This window comes from Rattus rattus, chromosome 16 (genome assembly GCF_011064425.1).
Source record: "Rattus rattus isolate New Zealand chromosome 16, Rrattus_CSIRO_v1, whole genome shotgun sequence".
NCBI classification, from domain to species: domain Eukaryota; kingdom Metazoa; phylum Chordata; class Mammalia; order Rodentia; family Muridae; genus Rattus; species Rattus rattus.
Genome location: NC_046169.1, coordinates 501,639 through 523,599, shown reverse-complemented (window position 1 = coordinate 523,599; position 21,961 = coordinate 501,639). Strand labels below are relative to the sequence as shown.

The following is a 21,961-nucleotide window of genomic DNA, read 5'->3' as shown; positions in this document are numbered from 1 at the left end:
TGGTCTTAGAGAAGACTTGGTTTCTGTTCCCAGCACCCACATGCAGCTCCTGATCATCTGTAACTCCCGTTCCAGGGGATCCGACAGTCTCTCTGGCCTCCTCAGGCACTGCATGCATATGATGCACAGACAAACACGCAGGCAAGATCCGCATACATTAAAAAAATAAATAAATAACTTAAATCATTTTCAAATCACTAACGTTAAATTGTTAATAAAATATCCCAGCTCGTGGCCAGAATGGCGAGCCCACTGTCATTACTGGAGTCGTGGAGGAGTGCCCGCATCTCAGGCTGTACCTCAATGTTTCTAATGCCAGTCAACCATGAACTGGAGGGAACCATACCAGAAGACCATAAAGGACCAGAGCGGGAGGCACACGGCCGGATGCAGGACTGAGACAGGACTGTAAGTGCTGAGATAAAGGTCATCTGAAGGTCATCACAAGATCTTTGACGTCAATATCTATCATCAGTACCATCGGCAACACCCTCATCGAGCAGTTCCCCTTCGTTTTTTCAGCAAGGCTGAGACAAACGTTTTTCTCCCATAACTTTCTAAATTCTCTCCTTTCTAAATGCTCTCCTTTCTCACCAGCTTCTCCAGCTGGGATCCGCTGAGCCTTCTGGTGATCAGACCAGAGGCTCACTTGCTTTTTAAGTAACTCCCTTCCACTCACAGGAGAGAACACTTCAACTCAAAGGGGTGAAGACGGCACATGGATGTGTTTCTACATCAACCGGCAGGGTAAGCCTACAGAAAAACAGCGTGCTGCATGGATTCGTGGTTAGGGAAAAGTAATGTCTGCCCTCTCCCCATTTACCAATTTGTGGTGGGAAGTTATTTAGGAGACAGGCTGCGGAGTTGCTCCCAGGGTGGCCTTGGTGACTCTGACCCCGGAAAGAGAAGGGATGAGAAGAGCAGAGCGTGAGCACTCAGTTTATACAATGGCAGCTGCCCTACCTCTGGGACCTTCTCCGTTCTCTAAGCAAGAGGAGGGGCAGGCACCAACGAACACTACGAATGTGGATTACGGAGAGCATTAGAGCACATCAGGTGCATGGCGCAACCCGTTCCCACACATACCCTGGGGGTTACCCTGGGGGTCGCGCTCTCCCTAGTTCCGGTTCCGGTGGAGCCATCGGAACGAGCGCTAATTTATCTCAGTGGCTCCACGCTGCCCCCAAGTACTCTCTGACCTGGGTGCTTTGTGAGTCGTTCCAATGTGGCACCCTGCCCTCACTCACAGCTCCAGCCCACCTCTATAGCTACTCTCTGAGCCCAGCAGCAATCTCTCCCCATCTAGTTCCCAAGGCGGGTAGCCTATCTCGCAGTTCTCTTACTGTGGACTCTGCGCACATTCCCAGCATCCACCCTGTGGTCCCGGCGGTGGCTACCCTCTCGTAACTCTCTGCCGCTGCTCTGTTTACATTCTCAACATCCTCTCCCTAATAGTTATGGTATAAACTCCCAATCAAGACTCAACAAACTGCAACCCAACAATCAGATTTATATGTTAAATTCTCAATCCACAATACATCCCCACAATAAACCCAAAACCAATTGATAAGGATATAAACCACCCACCTAGATAAGATAAATTTGCCTACAGAAATCCATCCCAGCTACCTCAGCAATTCAAGACCACCTGGATCAGGGTCATCCTTCTCCGTCTCCATCTTGATTCTCCTTCCTTCTCCTTCTCTCCTTACAAAAGCTTTGTCCCCACCTTATGTTTTTACTGTCCAATCATGGCCTTGACCTAACATGGTGCCAGCCCTCACCTTCGTATAGACATCAACCTACACGAACATAAAGACCTGGTGTGCCAAAGAAATGTGTGATTTCCTGGTGTCACCCACCAGTCTTATTGTCCTTTCACTGCTATGGTGTGGTTTAACCTTTTTATTTATATCTCTGTAGGGGGCGCTCCACGTGTACCCCTACCAGTAGCACTTCGATCACTCTCATTGTCCGCCTTCCTCAGAGATTTTCAACTCCCCGCCTATGGCAAATAGCACCTCTGGAGAATCAGAGAATCCGACTGACCAGGCATGCCTGCTCTGAGGCCTCAGCCCCCGTGGCAGCCAACACCTCTGCCGCACATTCAAACCTAAGAAATGTTCCTCGCGACCAGCCTTTGTGATTAGAAATAACCCCCGAAGGCTATTTGTATCATTAAAAGAAAGAGTTCTTGGTGTCCCTGGGCTTTGCCCAGATTCATTTACAAACATTCATTCCATGAATTTAATAATAGGTCATGAGCTTCCCGGCTTCACAGTGTTGAACAGTCATTACATACAAAGAATTGGCGTCTCCTCGGAGGGCTTGACAAGAAACCTTGGGTTGTATTCTCGGGAGCCACTCTCATCCCAGAGGGATTTGTTTTCTGTTTTAAAAGTGGCTCCAGTTGAGTCATCTACCCAGAAGCTGAGAAAGCAAAGTCCAGTGAGACTCTTCTGAAGCATGTCATCGGCAGCGCCTGTAAGTCACGTGATGTCCCAGAAACCGTGATCTCCTCCACTTCCTGTGAGGCTGAACTGCTGGGAGAAACCGTTTTAAATGGGGAGGTCTGGACATATCTGATGGAGAAAGCCGCACGTGAGCACAGAATTAGGTTTGTGACGCTGTATTCTGACAGGAGAAGAGGTATTCTAAACAGAAACACGCTTGCTCCTTTCTTGAGCGACCGGACTATTGAAACAACAGACCTCACAGAAATAAGTCCCCCTCCTCAGAATCCAACCGTGGGAGAAGGAGAGTAAAGCCCATGGTGCCAGTTAGAGTTAGAGGGGAGCGTGCCTTTTGGGGAGAGATCTCATGGCTCTGACAGCTGAGTTAGCATATGCATAATCAGATTTTTTTTTTAATCTTTTCTATCCTCCTGTCCTGTCTCTGTTGGGGTCAAAATGTAAATAAATCCACTTTCCACTATCAACTTAATGGAATCCTTTTTTTTTTTTTTTTTTTTTTTTAAGGTGTTTGGCTTTCTGAAACTAAATGCCCCTCTGTACTGAGGTCTCTGGTTCTGTGGCTAAAGGGTGAGGCAGAAAGACTGCTTTAGGGAGAGAGAAGAAAGTAAGATCCGCCCTCAGCACAACAGCAGGGCGCATAGAGGGGCCAAAAAGCTGAGTGGGGGACAGGACGCCAAACTGGTTCCGAACCTCATACGTGGTCCTTAGAGCAGGGGACTGCAGTGGTCCCGAGTTAAAAACCAAAGACAGCAAGTCCATCAGGCATCAGCATCCATTCCAAATCTGTCATTTCCAAGAGTGGCCTCACAGAACTGGCACTGGACCAATGCAGCGGCCATCAGACACCCTGAAGGATCACTAGGCACTTAAAGGAAGACAATCTTCTTTTCTACAGGTTTCTTTTAGTGTTGTGTATACGAGTGTTTGCCTGTATGTTTATATGTTGTTTTTGTGTGTGTGTGTGTGTGTGTGTGTGTGTGTGTGTGTGTGTGTGTGTGTGTGTGTGTACACCATGTACATGCAGTGTCTGAGTAGGCCAGAAGGGGACATAAGATCCCCAGGAACTGGAGTTACAGCAGCCTGTGAGCTGCCATGTGGGTGTAAGAACCAAATCCCCATCCTCTGCAAGAGCAGCCAGTGCTCTTGGACCCCTGAGCCATCTCTCCAGCCCCAGTCTTCTTAATTTTAAAGATCTCATAGTTAGAGGCCTGTGAAAAAGATGTCATGTAATAGTTAAAAAGAACACATTGTTACCAAAGGAAAAAACAATTGGAGGCCAACACAAATGAATAGAATACATCTGGCAAATTAACCTCAAATAATTTGATGGTATCATGTTGCCCCTCCAGAAACACAACGGTTATATGTTTGTGTGTTGTAACTTTATAGCTCATAAACCTCTGCATGAATAAAAAGAAGAAAAGTGATACACACACACACACACACACACACACACATAGTACAGTTTCTATTTAAAGAGTGGCATCTTGAAAGCTTTCAACAGTTAAACCAAAATTCAATGGCTGATTCCTAATGACAAGACTGATAGATACTTGAAACCCTAACTAACGAGAGGGTTCTCCTCACTAAGGAGGCTCACACGGTCCCACAGGATGCAGGCACAGTGGTATTTCTCTCTTACTGTTTGTAGTCAGACATGAAAACTCACAAGATACGATTCTGAAAACACGGAAATGTTCCAAGACTGGACTCAAAATGAGCTCTACACATAACATGCTATACATGTTATGACTGGCCAACTTAATTTTTAGAGAGGTGATAAAATGCCTGTTTCCTTTTTATTTTTATGACAGTAATATATGCTCATGCTTTAAAAAGTCAAATATTGGGGCTCAAGAGATGGCGCAGCAGTTAAGAGCACTGGCTGATCTTGCAGAGGACCCAGGTTCAACTCCCAGCACCCACAGGGCAGCTCACAACTGCCTGTAACTCCAGTTCCAGGGGATCAAATGCCCTCTACTGGCCTGCATGCACATGGTACCTATACAGACTACAGACATATAGGTACACATAGGTATAAAATAAAAATTAATCGTTTTTTTTTAAAGAGTCAAATATAATTTTGAGAAACTAGAGAGAATTATACCCTCTGTCCCACGCACTCCACCTCAGCCCTCCTCCCTAGAGGAAATAAAAATCACTACGCGGCCATGACTTTCTTTTTTTTTTTACTTACACCACTCTCACTCTCCTTTTGTAGAGAGTATCCCTGGCTTCCTGTTATGGAAGCTAACAGTTTAGCCGTCTCGCACTGGCAAATTAGCCTTGCAAGCATCTTGGTTTCACTAGCATCTGGTGAAGGAATGTTCCACCATTGTAAATATCAGTCACAGATGACTGGTGTGGTAATGAAGTCTGTTTTCCTTAGTTTTGAAGCGTTTGAAGTTCCTAGTCACATAGCTTTCCTTTTGCTTGCTTTTCCTTGCGCCCATGGTTCACTGATCTTGCCATCCCCAGCATCTGTCTAGCACAGACTCCCACTGGCTCATATCACATGGAGACATACTTCTGGAATATCCCCCTCTCTGCTCTGGCTTCTCTGTGCCTACAGCATGGCCACCTCACAAGCCTGCGCGTCGTCCTCACCTTCTCAGCTTACACATGGTCTGTGCACACTGTGTCTTCTTCCTTTTGTCTTCATGACTTTACATGGGAGGTATTCTCTAGAAGCTTCCTGAGAAAGGGCTCATAGAAAATTTAAAAAAAAAAAAAGTAGGCTATCTGGGAATTTCCATGTTACCCTCACGAGTATTAAGTATTAAGTTCTGGGTTGGAAATAATTTTTATTGTAGTGGCACTTCTCAGTGTTCTTCATGGCGGCCATGAAAATATGTCACTTGATAAGGTGCACAGCTGAATGGTGACATCAGCTGTTACCTCTTTAGGGCACCACCATAGCTGAGCTGTGACCACACATCTCTCATTGGCTGCTCTGGTATGGAAGACAGAAAATGCCAGAGATTGTAACACAGACATTGCAGTAAGACACAGACTCCTGCCAGGAGCACTGTTGGCTCAGAAGTTTCCACTGACGTAGCAGATCTTTCTTAGATCCACAGGCACATCTGAGAACCTTCCCAGTGAGTCCCCTTCCTGCCCTTTACAGACATCACATGTGCACGACGATCTAATGAGCTGCTCCCATTCATTCATCACTGGTTCCCAGGTGAATTCTCTGCACATTTATTTAACCCTGCCTTGACATCTGCTTATCAGAAGAAGCAGGACTAACACAGTGTGTTTGCAGAGCCAACTTGCTGCCTTGGAGGAAAGAATGCCAGCATAGCAATATGTAGAGGGAGATAGTCCCTTAGCTCAGACCCAGCTGGTGAATTTTTTACCTGGGGTAACCTGGGCAAATGACCTACCAAGGGACATATATTGTAAATGTGGATTCTCTGGCATTCTAATGCCCGCAAGGAAAGACAGCTGAGCTCACTTCTTCCTTCTGTATTGTATTGTGGTCTGTCAGCGAGAAGAAACTAACCGCCCTTGATGGGAAGCTAAGTTCAGTGTGAAAGCCACAAGTACCCACTGGCATCTCGTTTAGCCCGGAAAGAGTTGATACATTGTAGCAACGCACATAGGACCTCAGAAAGTTCCAGAGATCCAAACATCCAGGGATGTTTCAATGTTCAGCCAAGACAGGTCTGACGTATCAAGGTAAGAGTCCTGATTGAGACAACCTGGGACTCTAATCCACTCCGTCAGTGTATGTCTCTGCAGACCCCTTGGCGTGCTTGGCACCCACCGCCCTGGTCCACTGTTTCCTAGCAAGAGCCAGGACTTCTTTATTTGAGGAGGCCTCTCTCCTAAAACAGCAACAGTTACCACAGTCTTTTAAGTGTCAGTTCCCGTCTAAAACATCTGAAGACAACTAAGAGGCTCAAGAAAAATCACCCTGCAGCAAAGTTGCTTAGAGCATTGGCAGGCTTGGTCAGCACCGGATGAATGTCACTGGGATTCAACTTAGTCTTTGGCCAAGGGACTGGAACACAAGACAGGAGAGCAAAGAATTCAGGGACTACAGGGAACTTGCCCCAGAAATAAACTTCACAGTCCTGGCCCCCTCTAAGCCAGGACGATGTAGAAGGGACATAGAAGTAGGTTTGGACAGGACAAGACCCTGGAATACAGAGAACCGAGGAACCATTGCTAAGTATCCAGAAGTCATATGTGCTGTTGGCTTTGAGTGAGAGAGGTGTCCTCCACAGATTCGTGGTTGAACACTTGGTCCCCAGTTGGAGGCACTTTCGAGAGAGATCGTGGGACCCTGAGGAGGTGGAGCCTTGGTGGAGGAAGTACATCACTAGGGGTGACCTGAGAGTAGGAGTCTAAGTCCACTTCGGGTTTGCTCTCTTGGCTTTGTTTGTAGCTGAAGATGTGATCTCTCAGCTTCCTGCTCAAGCTACCTGCTGCCATGCCTCCCCCACTACTGTGGCTCTCCCTCTGGCGCTGTAAGTTTCTTCCATAAATTGTTTTTGGTAACAGTCTTATCACAGCAATAGAAAGTCACCAATACTCCGGGGATTTAGAAAGAGGCTTCACAGAGAGCAATATGGCAGAAAGTCATCATCTTTTGCTGATCCCCCAAGTCTAGGTCAATTTTCTGGTCTATAAATCACTGAATAAGAAGAAGGCGGAGCAGTAGATTGAGCAGATGCAGAGTCCCACAGTCAAATATCAGGCAGCGTCCCGTGAGTCTTGTGGAAGAGTGTGGGATAAAGGTGATCAAGTTGGAACGGTCAAGGACACCACAAAAGGATCGGCAAAGTCAACTAATCTGGGATCAGAGGGGCTTACGGAGCCTGGGCCACTAACCAGGGAGCATGAAGGAGGTGGACGCAGAACCCCCCATTTGTATCAAATATGCAGCTTGGTCTTCATGTGGGTCCCCCAACAAATAGACAAGGGACCGACCGCTCCATCTCTGTCTCCCACCCTTAGATCTCCTTCTCCACTAACTGGACTGACTGGTTGGGTCTCAGTGGGAGAGGAAGTGCGTAGACCTGCTGGGACCAGATGCCCCGGGGTAGGGTGGTACCCAAGGGTGTGCCCCTTATCTGAGGAAAATGGGAAGGGGCAATGGGGAGTATTTGTAATGGTGGAACTAGGAAGGGAGGAGGGGAGGGCGTGATGTGGATGTAAAGTGAATGAAAATACAATACAATTTTTTAAAAGGTTGCTGGGTCTCTGGGAGGACAGATTTCGCCACACCGCATCAGGTGTTCTGCAGCGACCTTCCTATGACAATGCACAGTAGGGATCGGTGTGCATGTGAGGACACACACATCGGTATGAGATGGCAGAGGCTTAGAATAATAAAGAGTCTTTTCCTCTTGCTGCCGTGAACGGCCAGCCATTCTCCTGTACGCTCTTCTGTTCTACAGTAGAACTCGGCCATTCGGCTGCAGTAAGCTGGGCTCCCCACTGGAGCTGGAATGAACTGGAAGTGCTTCAACTGCTCAGTATCTTAAAGCCTGTCACCAGTCATGACCACAGCCATGGCCATCATTTTTAATCTGGTGTGTTATTTGAAACTCAGTCATGCCCTGTCACCTGTAGGCTAGATTAAAGTTCTCTACCTTATATGGCTAATATCCCTCCATCCAAATCCCCAAACTCCTCAAGATGATTCATCCATTCGCAAACAGCTCCCTGTCCACACGTGCTTCCTTAACTAGACAATCGGTGACTCCCACAGGGAAGCCATGGGGCTGAGGCCCATGGGCCTTGGGACTCCTGTGTCTGGGCTCCCCTCTCCCTCTCCTCTTCCTTTCTGCTCACTGGCTGATATCCCCATCCCTTGCAGACTGCTATCAGCTTCCTCCTCTTACCTTTCTGGGACCTGTGAGCACCAGCCTTGTTCTGTTGTCATGTTTCCTTTTGACCTCTTCATTGTGTTTTTGCCAGACACGAATACTTGAAACCATCGCCTCCCTCCGCCCCCAACCCTGCCACGCACACTTTTCAGGACTCTGCTAAAGGGTGATTAGGTTTAGAGCCACTCTGTAGAAAGAGGGAGCTGATGCCACACAAAAAGATTGGTAAGTGGCTACAATGAAGCTGTGCTTGGGGACACAACAGAGCAGTTGCACAAACGAACACACAGTGGCTGGGAAACAAGCTCCAGACCTCTGCAAGCCCAAGCCAGAAAAAAGTCCCAGCATGGAAAACAGGTGGGCACCACCCCTAGCTCAGGAGCTATTGGCTGCTGATGGCTCATAGCAGAGGAATCGTTGGTTTCCTTTATGTGCGTGGCCCCTAATAGGCTGGCCACATTCAAGTGGATGCTCACACTAGAGTATCTGGACAACACACATTGCACCTGATGGGGGCTCTCGTGCTCTCTTTCTCTCTGTCTCTGTCTCTGTCTCTCTGTCTCTCTGTCTCTCTCTGTGTCTGTCTCTGTCTTTCTGTCTCTGTCTCTCTGTCTCTGTCTGTCTCTGTCTCTGTCTGTCTCTGTCTCTCTGTCTGTCTGTGTCTCTCTCTCTCTCTCTCTCTGTATGTGTGTGTTTAAACAATTTTTAGAAAGAGGACACAATGTTGGTTCGATATGGAAAGGGTGGCTGGGAAGGGTTGGCAGAACCGTGAACATGATAGAACATTGTATGAAATTCTCAAAGAACTAACTAAAAATAAAATTAATAAACCACGGCAATAGAATAGAAACTACAATACCTCATAAGTACAGAGGTTGGCTTTAAAGAGAGAAAAACTCCAGGGAAAGAGTTCCTGTGGGTACGAAGTCACAAGCCTTTGTTCCTGACACACTTACGCTGCCCCATGACCCAGAGCAAGTCACACATCTGAGCCCACGGTCCCCAAAGAGACTTGCCAGCCCTTGGTCACTGGAAAGCATGCTCCAGTGTGGGCTTCAGGGAAAGCCCCAGGGCACGCAGCACTCTCTGTGCCCACCCCTCCTGCTGTGGAAAGCAAACCTTTCCAACAACTTGTTGAAATTCAATTACAAAGTATCCTAGTTTGCTTCTTTGTTGTTATGATAAAACACAAAAAAAAGCAACTTTGCGGGAAAGAAAAGGTTTATTTGGCTTACAAGTTACAGCCTATTATGAAAAGAAGTCAAGTCAGGAACCTCAATGCAGGAACTGAAGCAGAGACCAGAGAGGAATATAGCTTACTGGCTTACACCCCACCCCACCCACCCCTTGTTGCTATGTATTGTAATGCCAAGTGCAGGCCCCCAAGACCTGGTTGCCCCAGACGTTAGAGAATCCAGTTCCCATGTAGACGAAACACGGCGAATTATATAATGGGATTATTGACTGGGAAATAGACATAATAGCATTGAGGACTGAGATCCGCCCAGCTCTTATGCTGATTGAGGCTTATTGTAAATATAAAGCTTGTGTGTATCTCTTATCCGAGAACTACATGGTCAAAGGCAGGGAAGAAACCCTGGTTTGCAATTAAATATTTCTACAACAGCCCCTAGCTCACTCACTCAGACAACTTTCTTCTTTTTGCCTAGGTCCATATGCATAGGGATGGTACCGCCCACTATGGGCTCGGCCCTTGTATATCAATTAGCAATTCCCCGCCCCCAAAAAAGCCTCCCAGACAAGTCCACAGGCCAATCTGATGGAGACAACTCTTCAGTTGAGAATCCCTCTTCCCAAGTATATAGGTTTGTTTCAAGTTGATCCGAATCACCCAGCACAGATGGGGAATACAGCATTTGAAGGGACAGATGGAAAGACCTACTGTGCTCTGGATCTGCATGTCAGGGGGAGTTCCTGGGAAAAGAAACAACACCCCAGTCATACACAGTGAAGGGTCCAGTGTTATTCACACACATCTCTACAGCAGCGATGTAGAAATGTGTATCAGAGCCAGCTCTTTTCCTCTCATAGTAGACCAGGCATGCTGTTCAAATCATATATCAAGATTTCAGCAGCCAGTTAAGAAGATTCCACTATGCATGTAACACTATTCCTTATGTTGATCCAGAAATGTTTCTCCATTTCTGTTATTTCTAAGTTCCTTCCTTGGGAAGCTCCCTCCTTGGTGACATTTAATAAGATTGTAAATTTAAAAAGTAAACCCCCATAGGAGACAACAGACGCTATCTGGCTTAACAGCAGTTGCATAGAGAATTGAGAGCCTGGTGATTTTAACCGACTAGGGATGTGGGATGACAGCCACAACTACTGAGGCTGCCTTGTATGGCAAGAACATGAAGCCTTCTGCTTTGTGCATTTGGACCATAGCCTTGCTCTGCACAGCAAATGTGGTGAGAAGCCTTGAAGACCCCAGCCTCATTCTTCCAGTTTCTTACCCATGGCTTCCAAGTATTAAGTCTTGAATGTACTGTCACCTTTGGCTTACTCACCCAGACTTGGCAGGGGCTGCGTCACAAACCTCAGCTGTGTGCTGCCTACCTGGTGTGTCTGGCGAGCCCAGTCCAACACAGGACTTACCAGCACGCACACACACACACACACACACACACACACACACACACACACACACACAAAGCATTATGGGAACCCAGCTGTGCCCTCCCCAAGACTGTGGCTGTTCTCACTACTACAAGTAGTTCCCACCCAATAGATACTACCTGGTCCCAAAAGCCCAAAGCAGCCCCCACAGAAGGCCTGGTAACTCTTGATCTCCCTGTTTAGTTTCCCTAAGCACCCCCTACCCTCCCATCCTTCAAAACTGGCTTGTCTCTCCTTGCTGTCTCTACGATAGCCGCGTATTTCTTCTAAGGCCTTTGAGTGCTCTAGTGTGACCACTTGATGGTTATTATTTCTCCTCTATTAATCTGTGAGGGAGAACAAGAGTCTGACTTCGTCACTCTCTTTGTGGCAACCAACATAAAGCAAACTCTGTCAACTTCAAAGCTACCACACTGCACCCAGCTCCTCCCAGAGTGAGGGGCTAAGTGGAAGAAAAAGGAGCCCACTGTCTCCTCTGTCAGGTAATACAGGCTGAGACACATGACCCTTTTCAGCAAGAGGTGCAAAGTACCCCATTTACCTGTACCCCCAAGATCCCATGTTAGATACAATGGAAGCCCAGGGAATCTCCCAAGCATATCAAACAGTAAGAAGGCCATGCTGCATGTGGTATTTGACTTGAGGAAGAGCTTGCATTAAGAACAGAATAAAAGACCCTTCTGTTCTACCCCTGCCTCCTGGTGTATAGAGAAATACACAGCATTGTGGGAGAACTTGGAACAGTGACTAGGGAAAAGTTAAAGGGAGAGGGTCTGTGGTCATGATCCAGAGTGAAGTGGAACCAAGGGTCCCAGTGACCTACAATGACATAGCCCACTGAGGTGGTAAAGGCAGCACCTTACAGAAGGAGCTACAACCCTACAGAAGGAGCTATAACCCTAAAGAAGGAGCTACAACCACCCAACAGACAGAGCTACAACCACCCTACAGAAGGAGCTACAACAACCCTACAGAAGGAGCTACAACCACCCTACAGACGGAACTACAACCACCCAACAGATGGAGCTACAACCACACTACAGAAGGAGCTACAACCACCCTACAGAAGGAGCTACAACCACCCCTACAGACGGAGCTACAACCCACAGAAGGAGCTACAACCACCCTACAGATGGAGCTACAACCCTACAGAAGGAGCTACAACCCTACAGAAGGAACTACAACCACCCTACAGAAGGAACTACAACCACCCTACAGAAGGAACTACAACCCTACAGGTGGAGCTACAACCACCCTACAGAAGGAGCTACAACCACCCTACAGACAGAGCTACAACCCTACAGAACTACAGAAGGAACTACAACCACCCTACAGAAGGAGCTACAACAACCCTACAGAAGGAGCTACAACCACCCAACAGACAGAACTACAACCACCCAACAGATGGAGCTACAACCACACTACAGAAGGAGCTACAACCACCCTACAGAAGGAGCTACAACCACCCTACAGACGGAGCTACAACCCTACAGAAGGAGCTACAACCACCCTACAGATGGAGCTACAACCCTATAGAAGGAGCTACAACCCTACAGAAGGAACTACAACCACCCTACAGAAGGAACTACAACCCTACAGGTGGAGCTACAACCACCCTACAGACAGAGCTACAACCCTACAGAACTACAGAAGGAACTACAACCACCCTACAGAAGGAGTTACAACCACCCTACAGAAGGATCTACAACCACCCTACAGACAGAGCTACAACCCTACAGACGGAGCTATAAATCCACAGAGGTGCAGCAGTCTGAGTTCTCTCCTGGAGCCTGTGTTGACCCCAGCCCTGTCTTCTACATCCATCACCTCAGTCCAGAAAGCACTGTAGGGTAAAGGTGGAGCCAAACAACACCAGACATCATTTCTGTCTACTTTCCTGTCTCTTCTTCTCCATCCAAGGGCACATGATCAAGAGGCGCATTCAACGTTTACATTTGTGGTCTTGGAATTCAGCCCTATACCTTCCTGCTGCATTGTGAACTCTCATGAAGAGTCCCTAAGTGTCAGGGTCCCAGCAGACTTTTTAGCCCACAGGGGAAAGGCGAAGCACACACTGGCCTCTTCAGATGTTTAGACAGCTGCTGCCTCCGTCCACTTTCTGCTGCCACCACAATATCATGGTCTAGGTAATTTCTAAGGAAAAGTTAATCTCACATTTCAAAAGGCCAAGAAATCCAAGATCAAGGGGCTACACATAGCCTTCCCATTGCATCATGGGAAAGAGGGCATTGCACCGCCAGAGACTGTACTCATGAAAGACAGCTAACAGAAGCCAAGCATCAGAGCCAATCTTCAGACACCTCGTCCGTTCCACCAGTAACAGCACTAATGGTTCACAAGCTAACAGCACCCTTCCCCCAAGGCTTCACCTACTACAACGGCAGTTAATTCTCAACCTGAGTTTCAGAAGGAGACAAACATCCACCCCACAGCATCTGTCCCATGCAAGCATGATTTATTTTATTCTTTGAGATTTGGGAAGGTAGAGAGACAACCAGGTGTCAGTTTAAAACAAAAGATGAAACCCAGGGGCATCTTGAGAGGAACAGGGATGCAGAAGTTAGAGGATGAGGGTTTAATCCTAGGAGAAAATTTGATGTGGATTTCCTAGACCCTTCCTGTGATGGTGTGTATATGCTTGGTCCAGAGAGTGGCACTGTTTGGAGCTGTGGCCTTGTTGGAGTAGGTGTGGCCTTGCTGGGGTGGGTGTGGCCTTGATGGAGTGGGTGTGGTTTGATGGGTGGGTGTGGCCTTACTGGAGTGGGTGTGGCCTTGTTGGAGTAGGCGTGCCACTGTGAGTCTGGGCTTTAAGACCCTCATCCTGGCTACCTGGAAATTAGTATTCTGCTAGCAGCCTTCAGATGAAGATGTAGAACTCTCAGCTCCTCCATGCCTGCCTGGATGCTGCCATGTTTCTGCCTTAATGATAATGGACTGAACATCTGAACCTGTAAGTCAGTCCCAATTAAATGCTGTCCTTATTAGAGTTGCCTTGATCATGGTGTCTGTTCACAGCAGTAAAACCCTAAGACACTTCCCTACTCTACCATTCAATTCATCCACTAAAAAGGCATTTGTTGACATTGAAATACATTTTATAGAGTCACTATATTTAAGGTCTCTGTTCCTCACTGCTTTCAGCTTAGAAAGTGTGGGCTACAGTCAAGCTGCCTTGTGGACGACAATCTCACATCAGTCTACACAGACTCTCGCCACACTACATAGGAATGTTTCTGCTGCCCCTTACACTGCATTGTGCCAGTCACACACTTCAGTGCATCTTCTGAAGATTAAACCAGGACCATCAAGACGCTTGTGAAAATGGAGCCTTTCAAAGAGCCAAAACTTTGGTAAAATTCTGGTCAAATAATCTCCAAAAAGACTTCATTTTTAAAGCTGTTTTGGGTTCCAAGTTAAGCCAAGGGAGATGGCTCAACAGTTAAGAGACCTTGCTGTTCTTACAGAGGACCCAGGTTCGATGACTAGCACCCACACGGTAGTAGGTCACACGTGCCCTCGACTCCAGTTCCAGGGCACAAGGCGTACATGTGGTCACATACATGTGTACATGTAGGCAAAACACTCATACATACAACAAAATAAATCTAGGGAAAAGATTAGAAATATTACATATAGATTGTTACTTCAAAGAGTCCCAGGTGTGAGAAGTATCTATTCTGACTGTCTGTCTGTCCTCTCTGACCCATAAATTGTGGCCACAGTGTTAAGTCTTTAAAAGGTGAGTAAGAAAATATCCCAAGACACAGCAATAACTAATTTCACTCCAATAGTACCCACACGTCACAGGCACACATAAAAAGCACACTGTGGGCGGCTGCTTCTCTGTATGTTACAACTCATAGGCGTCTCTGCAGATGATGCTGACCTCAGGGCACGCAGTGATACGGGGCACTGTGGCTCCCACTCTGCCTCGCCCCCTCCCAGCAGATATGTCCTCTGTTCTCTTCACCTAAAACCTTCAAAAATAGTATTCAGGGAAATAAAACACCTTCCCCACAAATTAATTACAACAAACCGTGGCGCGAAACAATGGGAATTTTAAAAACCACGAATCAACTCGTGGTTTGAGTGGGCAGAAGCCATGGCTGGCTATAATTCATCTAACCCAGCTGTGTGGGTGCTCACCGTGCTCAGGAAAGGGACATCGACGTTATTGAAGTTCTTGGCAGTTTGCGTTTCTCCTTTTCCTTTACCTTGAAGCAACTGACATTTTAAAGATTTGCTTTTACTACTTTTTAATTATGTCTGTGTGGAAGTAGGAGGCTTATTGCTGGGGTCTAAGGAGGCTGGAGTTGTAAGGGATCGTGAGTCACACCAGTGTGGGTGCAGAGAACCAAACTCAGATTGATCCTCTACAAGAGCAGTGTGTGCTCTCAGCCATTAAGCCATCTTCCCAGCCCTGCAATTGACATTTTAAGACAATTGCTATGATTTAAAAATTATTTCACTAATTCTTTTTCTTGGACTTGACTTTACCCTCCAGAGAACATTGTGTTCAATGCACAGAGCAGCCAGTCAAGAGCCTCGAGAGGCAGTTCAACTGTTTCTCATTAAATACACACCAAAATCCAGCCATGTTCTATAAACTAGATTAACCTTCAACCCAACTGATACTTCCAAAGGCATTTTAATACGCAGGAAACTCCTGACGTGTGGCTTGAATGCATGCACATTAATTGCTTGGGGGATAAAAATGCAACTGGAGACAAAGTTATCTCCAGTATTCACTCTGACTAACACATACTTCACCACTCACCTCATTCTGAAAACGTCGCCATGATGTGGTAGAGTCACTTTTGGCAGCCTCTAACTGGAACTGGTTGTGATACAGCCAGACAGCAACCACCCTTAATGGTTTACCTGGAGTGCCAGACTGTATGCGGCACTCAGGACAGTTCCTGATTAAGCCTTGGGATCCTCCATCCCACCAGAAGATGGCTAGGTAGACAGACACATGGACTCAGGGAATAGCTTCCCTAAGAGTAAAGTTACTGAGGCAAAGTCAAGCCACCGAGTGGCTAGAAGACAATGCCAGCACCCACCAAGGGCAAATTAGCTTTTTTTTTAAGTTCTTTTTTTCATGTATGTGTGTGAGCCTACTGAGTTTGTGTGCATTGTGGGCCTGCAGGAGCCACCCACAAAGGACATGAGAGGGTTTCAGATCACCTGGAACTGGAGTTACAGGCCATCGGGAGCTGACCTGTGGGTGCTGGGAACTGAACCCTAGTCCTTGCGAGAGCGGCAAGCTCTCTTGCCTACACAGTCATTTTTCCAGCCCTAGGTTTAAGAAAGAGTAAGGATTTCTTGCTCTTGGAGTGGAGAGAGACAGAGAGAGACAGAGAGACAGAGAGAGACAGAAAGACAGAGAGAGAGAGACAGAGAAACAGAGACAGAGAGACAGACAGAGACAGAGACAGAGAGACAGACAGAGACAGAGAGAAACAATGGGACAGAGAGACAGAGAGGCAGACAGAGACAGAGAGATAGAGAGACAGAGAGACAGACAGAGAGACAGAAAGAGAGGGGGTAGAGAGAGAGGGGGGTAGAGAGAGACACAGAGATGGGGATTGAGAGGGGGACAGAAAGGGGGTAGAGAGAAATGGATAAAAGCATGAAGACTGTGATAAGAGCCATTGGAGTATGGTGGAATTCCATGGATGGAAGGAATGATGTTCAAGTGTGAGAGCAGAGGCGTTCTGAAACTGGTGCTTAGAGAATAGGTGGGGTTCTAGCAAGCAGGAATCTGTGCTGTTCCCACAGAATGATGCTCCTTCTGAATACTCCCAACAGGCCACACAGCAGGGAGCACAGATTCAACTAGGGCATTGCTGAGGCAAAACACAAGGGTAGCCTGGGCCCCATCATAGAGATAGCTCAGTGGTACAGTGCTTCCCTAGGCCCTGGGTCCAATGCCCAATGAGACACAAGAAAAAAAGAATGGGAAGGAGGGAGGGAGGGAGGGAGAGAGAAGGGGGAAGGGACAAGGGAAGAGTTGGAACTGGGGTTTGACCAACTGGAAGAGCAACGTACCATAACGCAGATAGGAGAATGAGAGTTTGGTCTTGAACAAAACTATCGACCTCCCTTGCTAGCTAAGTGAACAAAGCTGTCAGAGTTCTGTGCTCAGAGAAGTCCCAGCTGGAGACTAAATGTGGCTGCTCTGGATTGCACAGGGGATGTGGAGGGTGGGGTCTTAAGATTCATATGGAGGGCTTGCCAGTGGGAGGCCCCAAGACAGAGCTCTAGATACTCCCCCCTTTCCAGGTACAGTGAAGAAGGCACGCAGGAGGCAAAAGGAATGTCCAGGGGAGAGTGGGCGTGCTGCCTCATATGTCTACTTGACACAAGCTAGCGTCATCTAAGAGGGGGAAGCCCCCACTCAGAAAACGCCTCTTAAGATCGGGTTGTAGGCAAGTCTGTGGGGGCATTTTCTTAATTAGTGGTTGGTATAGGAGGGCCCAGCCCAGTGTGGGTAGTGCTCTCCCTGGGCAGATGACCCTGGGTGTTATCACAAAGTAGGCTGAGCAAGCCATGAGGAGCAAGGCCCGTAAGCAGCCTCTCCATAGCCTCTGCGTGAGTTCCTAAATCTAGGTTCCTGCCCCGACTTCCCTGGATGATCAACTACAAGATGTAGCATGAAATAAAACCTTTCCTCCCCAAGCTGCTATTGATTGCGCTGTTCCATCACCGTGACAGAAACCCTGAGACAGAGGCAATCTGACAAGTGAGCTGTAGAGACTCAAGACGTGGGAGCAGCGGCTCAGAAATGGGATGTGGTAGAGCAGCCCAGATGTATGGGATGTGGTGGAGCAGCCCAGATGTATGGGATGTGGTAGAGCAGCCCAGATGTGAGCTTTGATACCAAGACCCGCAAGAAACCCCTCTGAAGGGACAGAGGTGGGGTCAAATGTTCCTTTGACCTGGTTCCGGGCCTCTCAGGAATCTGTGTGCGGAGGAAAATCACCTCAGAGGCATCCTCAGGTTGGATCCCCCAGCTACAGACTATGGGATGGGGAGCTGTCAAAACTTCATCTCGAGAGTCATGGAAACTGAGACATCTGACTCCAGCCAGTGGAAGAAGAAAAATCCAGAGGAGGACCCAAAGGAACAAAACAGCCAGCTCCATGCTCTGCAAGGAAGGTAAAGGTACCTTCCTTCGTCCCAACCCCACCCCACCCCACTTCACACCACAGCCCCAAGCTCAGACTCCCCCAAGTCATCAGAGAGAGTGACTGTGGAATTCCCACGAGGTGGAAAGTCCATCCCCTGCCCCAGTGTGCAATGCCCATCTGCAGATTAGTCTAAGCACAGGGACGGTCTTGGTTCACAGCCTCCTTCCTCAGCATTCTGGAATGCAAATTAATACTCAAAGCACTCAGTGGCCCCCAACTGTTCGCAAAACCACCAGCATGGAAACCAAAAGTGTCTATGACCAAAATCTGCACATCTTGACTTTTTTTCAGGTAAAGTAAAAACTCCTCCCCTCCCCTCCCACCCCCATCAAGCACCAAGAAACAGCACCCAGAGCAAAATAAGAGGGTCTTACGTACACAGTGGCGTTCATTTGCAACGCCTCGTTTCTAAATAATATAACGGGGTGGCTAAATTCTAAACCCAGAGGAATTTAAAAGGCAAAATTAATGTTTTACAGTAACTTGGGTTTTCAAGTGCGGCATCAGCAAAAATGAGCCACGTGCCTGCCAGTGGCTCGTGTCTCACGGCTACAAAGTCCGCTGCACTTCTACAAGGGGCGGTTAGAAATGCAACTGCAAAGTCGAAGGCATGACTGACAGGAAGCAGCAGAGAGTTCATGCAACCCTTCATGTTATAAGTAATCACTGAGCACCAGATTTACAGCCTCCCCCTCCCCCTACACACACACACACACACACACACACACACACACACACACTTTCACATACATAGTTTATTCTATGTGCTCCAGATTCTACAATTTGCATCATTTCAATTTCAAGGAGTTATCTTTGTCCCTAATCTGTTTCTGGCAGGAGCTGACAATTTGCTTTTTCTTCAAAAGGTGGTTCAGTTCACCAACCCTCCCCCCTGCCCCTACCCCCACATTTTTCAACACCAGTCCTTCCTCTGGGCTGATTTGGCCCAGAGCTTGTTGGGGTTTTTGTTTTGTTTGTTTTTGTTTGTTTTGTTTTGAAAAGATGGGCAGATTGACCACACTTAGGGATCACTATTCTAAAAGTGTGTATAAAAACACACACCTACATGAAACCAAGGCCACAAGCAAACCCAGGTTTTGTGAAGCTGACACAATGTCGTTTAGGCGACGCCACACTACCAGCGGTTCAGAGCACAGAGTCGACGATAGGCCGGCGCGGCCCTGCTTCAACTGTCTACAGTTAATTAAGTGTTTAGAACAGGCTGCCTGGCTCTGTAGCTTAGCCTGTTAAAGTGCCCGACTGATTAGAACGTGTTTAGAAGTAGCCTTCCTCTTCAAGACGTTCAGAACCATTGGCTGTATTTGGTCACTCACTTCCTCGGTGAGGAATCCCTTCGACTAGAGATGGCACTGTGGAAACACGGGTGTTGGAGGAAGCCGTCCCCGATAGATGTCCCTGTGTTTTTACGTCCATCTTGCACTGTGTAAGGGGGTCTTCAGACCCGTGGCAATTACTGGTGAGAGAAGCAAGAATATTCCTACCCTGCCCTGCCTCAGAAGGGACCTCTGAACACAGCGTAAGCCCAAACACTTCAAGGATTAGCTAGCCTTGTGTCACTAGCAAGACAGGTTTTACTGAATTAACACGGAGCTCTTGCAGGGGCAAGGCCGGTCTGCAGCTTGTGAACAAAGGTGTGGCTTTCATTCACCCTCTTTATTCTGACCCTGCAGCTAATTCTAATCTTCCCGGCCCTTACCTCTAGGAACTTTGACTTCACAACACCTGAGGGGAAACCGAGGGCTCCTTTCTTCAGTGGACCAAGAATTCTGGGTCCTTTTCTAGGGGCCCTAAAGCGCGCACCACGAGCCGCAGCCTTTCCCTTCAGTTTCTAACTCCACTTCTGGAAGAGAGCCCCAGAGCTGCTGGGGGTGGGGGGTCTCCGCCAGCCGCGTGTAAGACCTGTGTGACCTCATAATGGGTTCAAGGGAGGATTTCTGGAAGTAGCTCTGGCACTTCTGAGGCCCTCTGTCCCCCAAGGTGGCCCCCTGCCTGGCCCCTCGAACTCACCAAAAGTAGGTTGTGGGCAACCAGGTACCCGAGCCTGGAGCTGCCCCGCACGCCTGGGGCCAGGCGGCCGGTGGCGTACCCGTGCCAGGCCACCACGTAGGGGTTGTCAATGGTGATCCAGTACTTGACCTGACCACCGAAGTGGCGGAAGCAGAGCTCGGCGTAATCCCTGAAATGGTCCGCCAGGGCGCGATTGGCCCAGCCGCCATAGGTGTCCTGTAGGCGCTGCGGCAGGTCCCAATGGTACAGAGTGACCACCGGCTGCACGCCCAGCTCCCTCAGCCGCTCCAGCAGCCGCCGGTAGTAGCGCAGCCCCTCGCGGTTGGGGGTGCCCGCGGTGCCATTGGGGAGCACCCGCGCCCACGATATGGAGAAGCGGTAGTGGGTGACCCCCAGTTCGCGTAGCCCCTCTGTGTCGCGGTAGACGTTGTTGTAACTGTCGCTGGCCACATCTCCAGTGGAGGGCAGGGGAGGCGACGGGGCACCCGACGGCGCCATGACGATCGGGGAGTCGTCCGGGATGGCCCGAGGGTGATGGGTGAAAGTGTCCCAGATGGACGCGCCTTTGCCGTGCTGTCGCCAGCCGCCCTCGGTCTGGTAGGCGGCGCTGCCTACCGCCCAGAGGAAACCGTCGGGGAAGGTGTCATGGAGGAGGCCAGCGGCCTCTGGGGCAGGAGGGCGCGCAAAGCGAGCCCAGGTCTGCGCGCCCTGACCCGGCTCAGCGCTTAGGCAGCGGGCGCGCAGGGCGAGCAACAGCAGATGCAGCGACAGCAAACGGAGCAGCAAGAGCCGCGGCAGGCGGCGAGGAGGGGCGCGGGCTGGCATGCTGCGGGAGCCGGGAGGGCACCGCGCCGCGCCCCTATATGCCCGAGCCCCGCCGCCCTCCCCCCGCGGTGCCCACCCCCGCTCCCGTCGCCCCACGAGCAATGATTATCCAGAGAAGGCGCCGCCCCCCACTCCGGCCTGGCACGGGGGCGGGACAGGGGCTCAGACAGCCACGGTGCCCAGGGAGCACCGCTGGCGTCCTGAGGACGTCGGAGAACGAGCACCTGCTGCAGCCAGCTCAGGGAGCAGCGTATCCCACACCGCACAATACCATGCCCTCCGTCCTGGGATGTCCCCGCGTCGCCCGCTCCCGCGTCTACTCCCTTTGCCTTCCAAGAACTGGTGTTCATGGAGGAAAGAAAGTGCAGCCCAACTTTGCGCGACGTTTGGCGCCTCGGGGATGAAACACCTGCTTTCCCCTTTCTCCCATTCTGAGCTTTCCACTCAGGGGAATCTTTCAGACGACATCCCTAGAGAGCTCTGCCTGGGTCTGAACGCAGCGGGAAGGCGGGGTAGGGAAGTCACTTAGAAACTTTGCCAGGTTTGAGAGTACTCAGTTTTCTTCTGGTGAGAGAGCCCCACATCCCATCAGAGAAGTCCGCCCTGCCTCAGACCACAACCTGAGAAGCCGTCAAGAACACACAGTGGGTCTAAGATTTGTGGGTCGTGTGGGGGTTCTGTTTCTCCTTTCCCTGCATCCTCTCTTCCCCTTCTCTCCCTTCCCCCTGTTATTCTTTAATCCTTTAAATCCGTTCCTTAATTAGACCCCTCTAAATTCTCTGGTGAACCTGTAGCTGTGAGTTTTCTGAGAGAAAGAAAAACTCTAAAGCACTCAGATTTCAACTTCCACAGCACCACATCCCATTTCCCACCCTTTGCCGTCCTTCCTATAAATATTCACGTTTTGACTTCGAGCCCTTCGAGCCTTCGAGCAAGT

General features: G+C 48.9%; 1 protein-coding gene across 1 annotated transcript in view; it reads right to left on the bottom strand.

Moving 5' to 3' along the window:
• Window positions 1-21,036, bottom strand: part of Kl (klotho) — a 40,480-nt gene extending 19,444 nt beyond the window's left edge. Inside the window, exon 1 of the mRNA XM_032886628.1 lies at window positions 20,200-21,036. Within this exon, the coding sequence (XP_032742519.1) occupies window positions 20,200-21,024 (825 nt within the window). The 5' untranslated portion in view covers window positions 21,025-21,036. The remainder of the gene's footprint in view (window positions 1-20,199) is intronic.
• Between the last annotated feature and the right edge of the window lie 925 nt (window positions 21,037-21,961).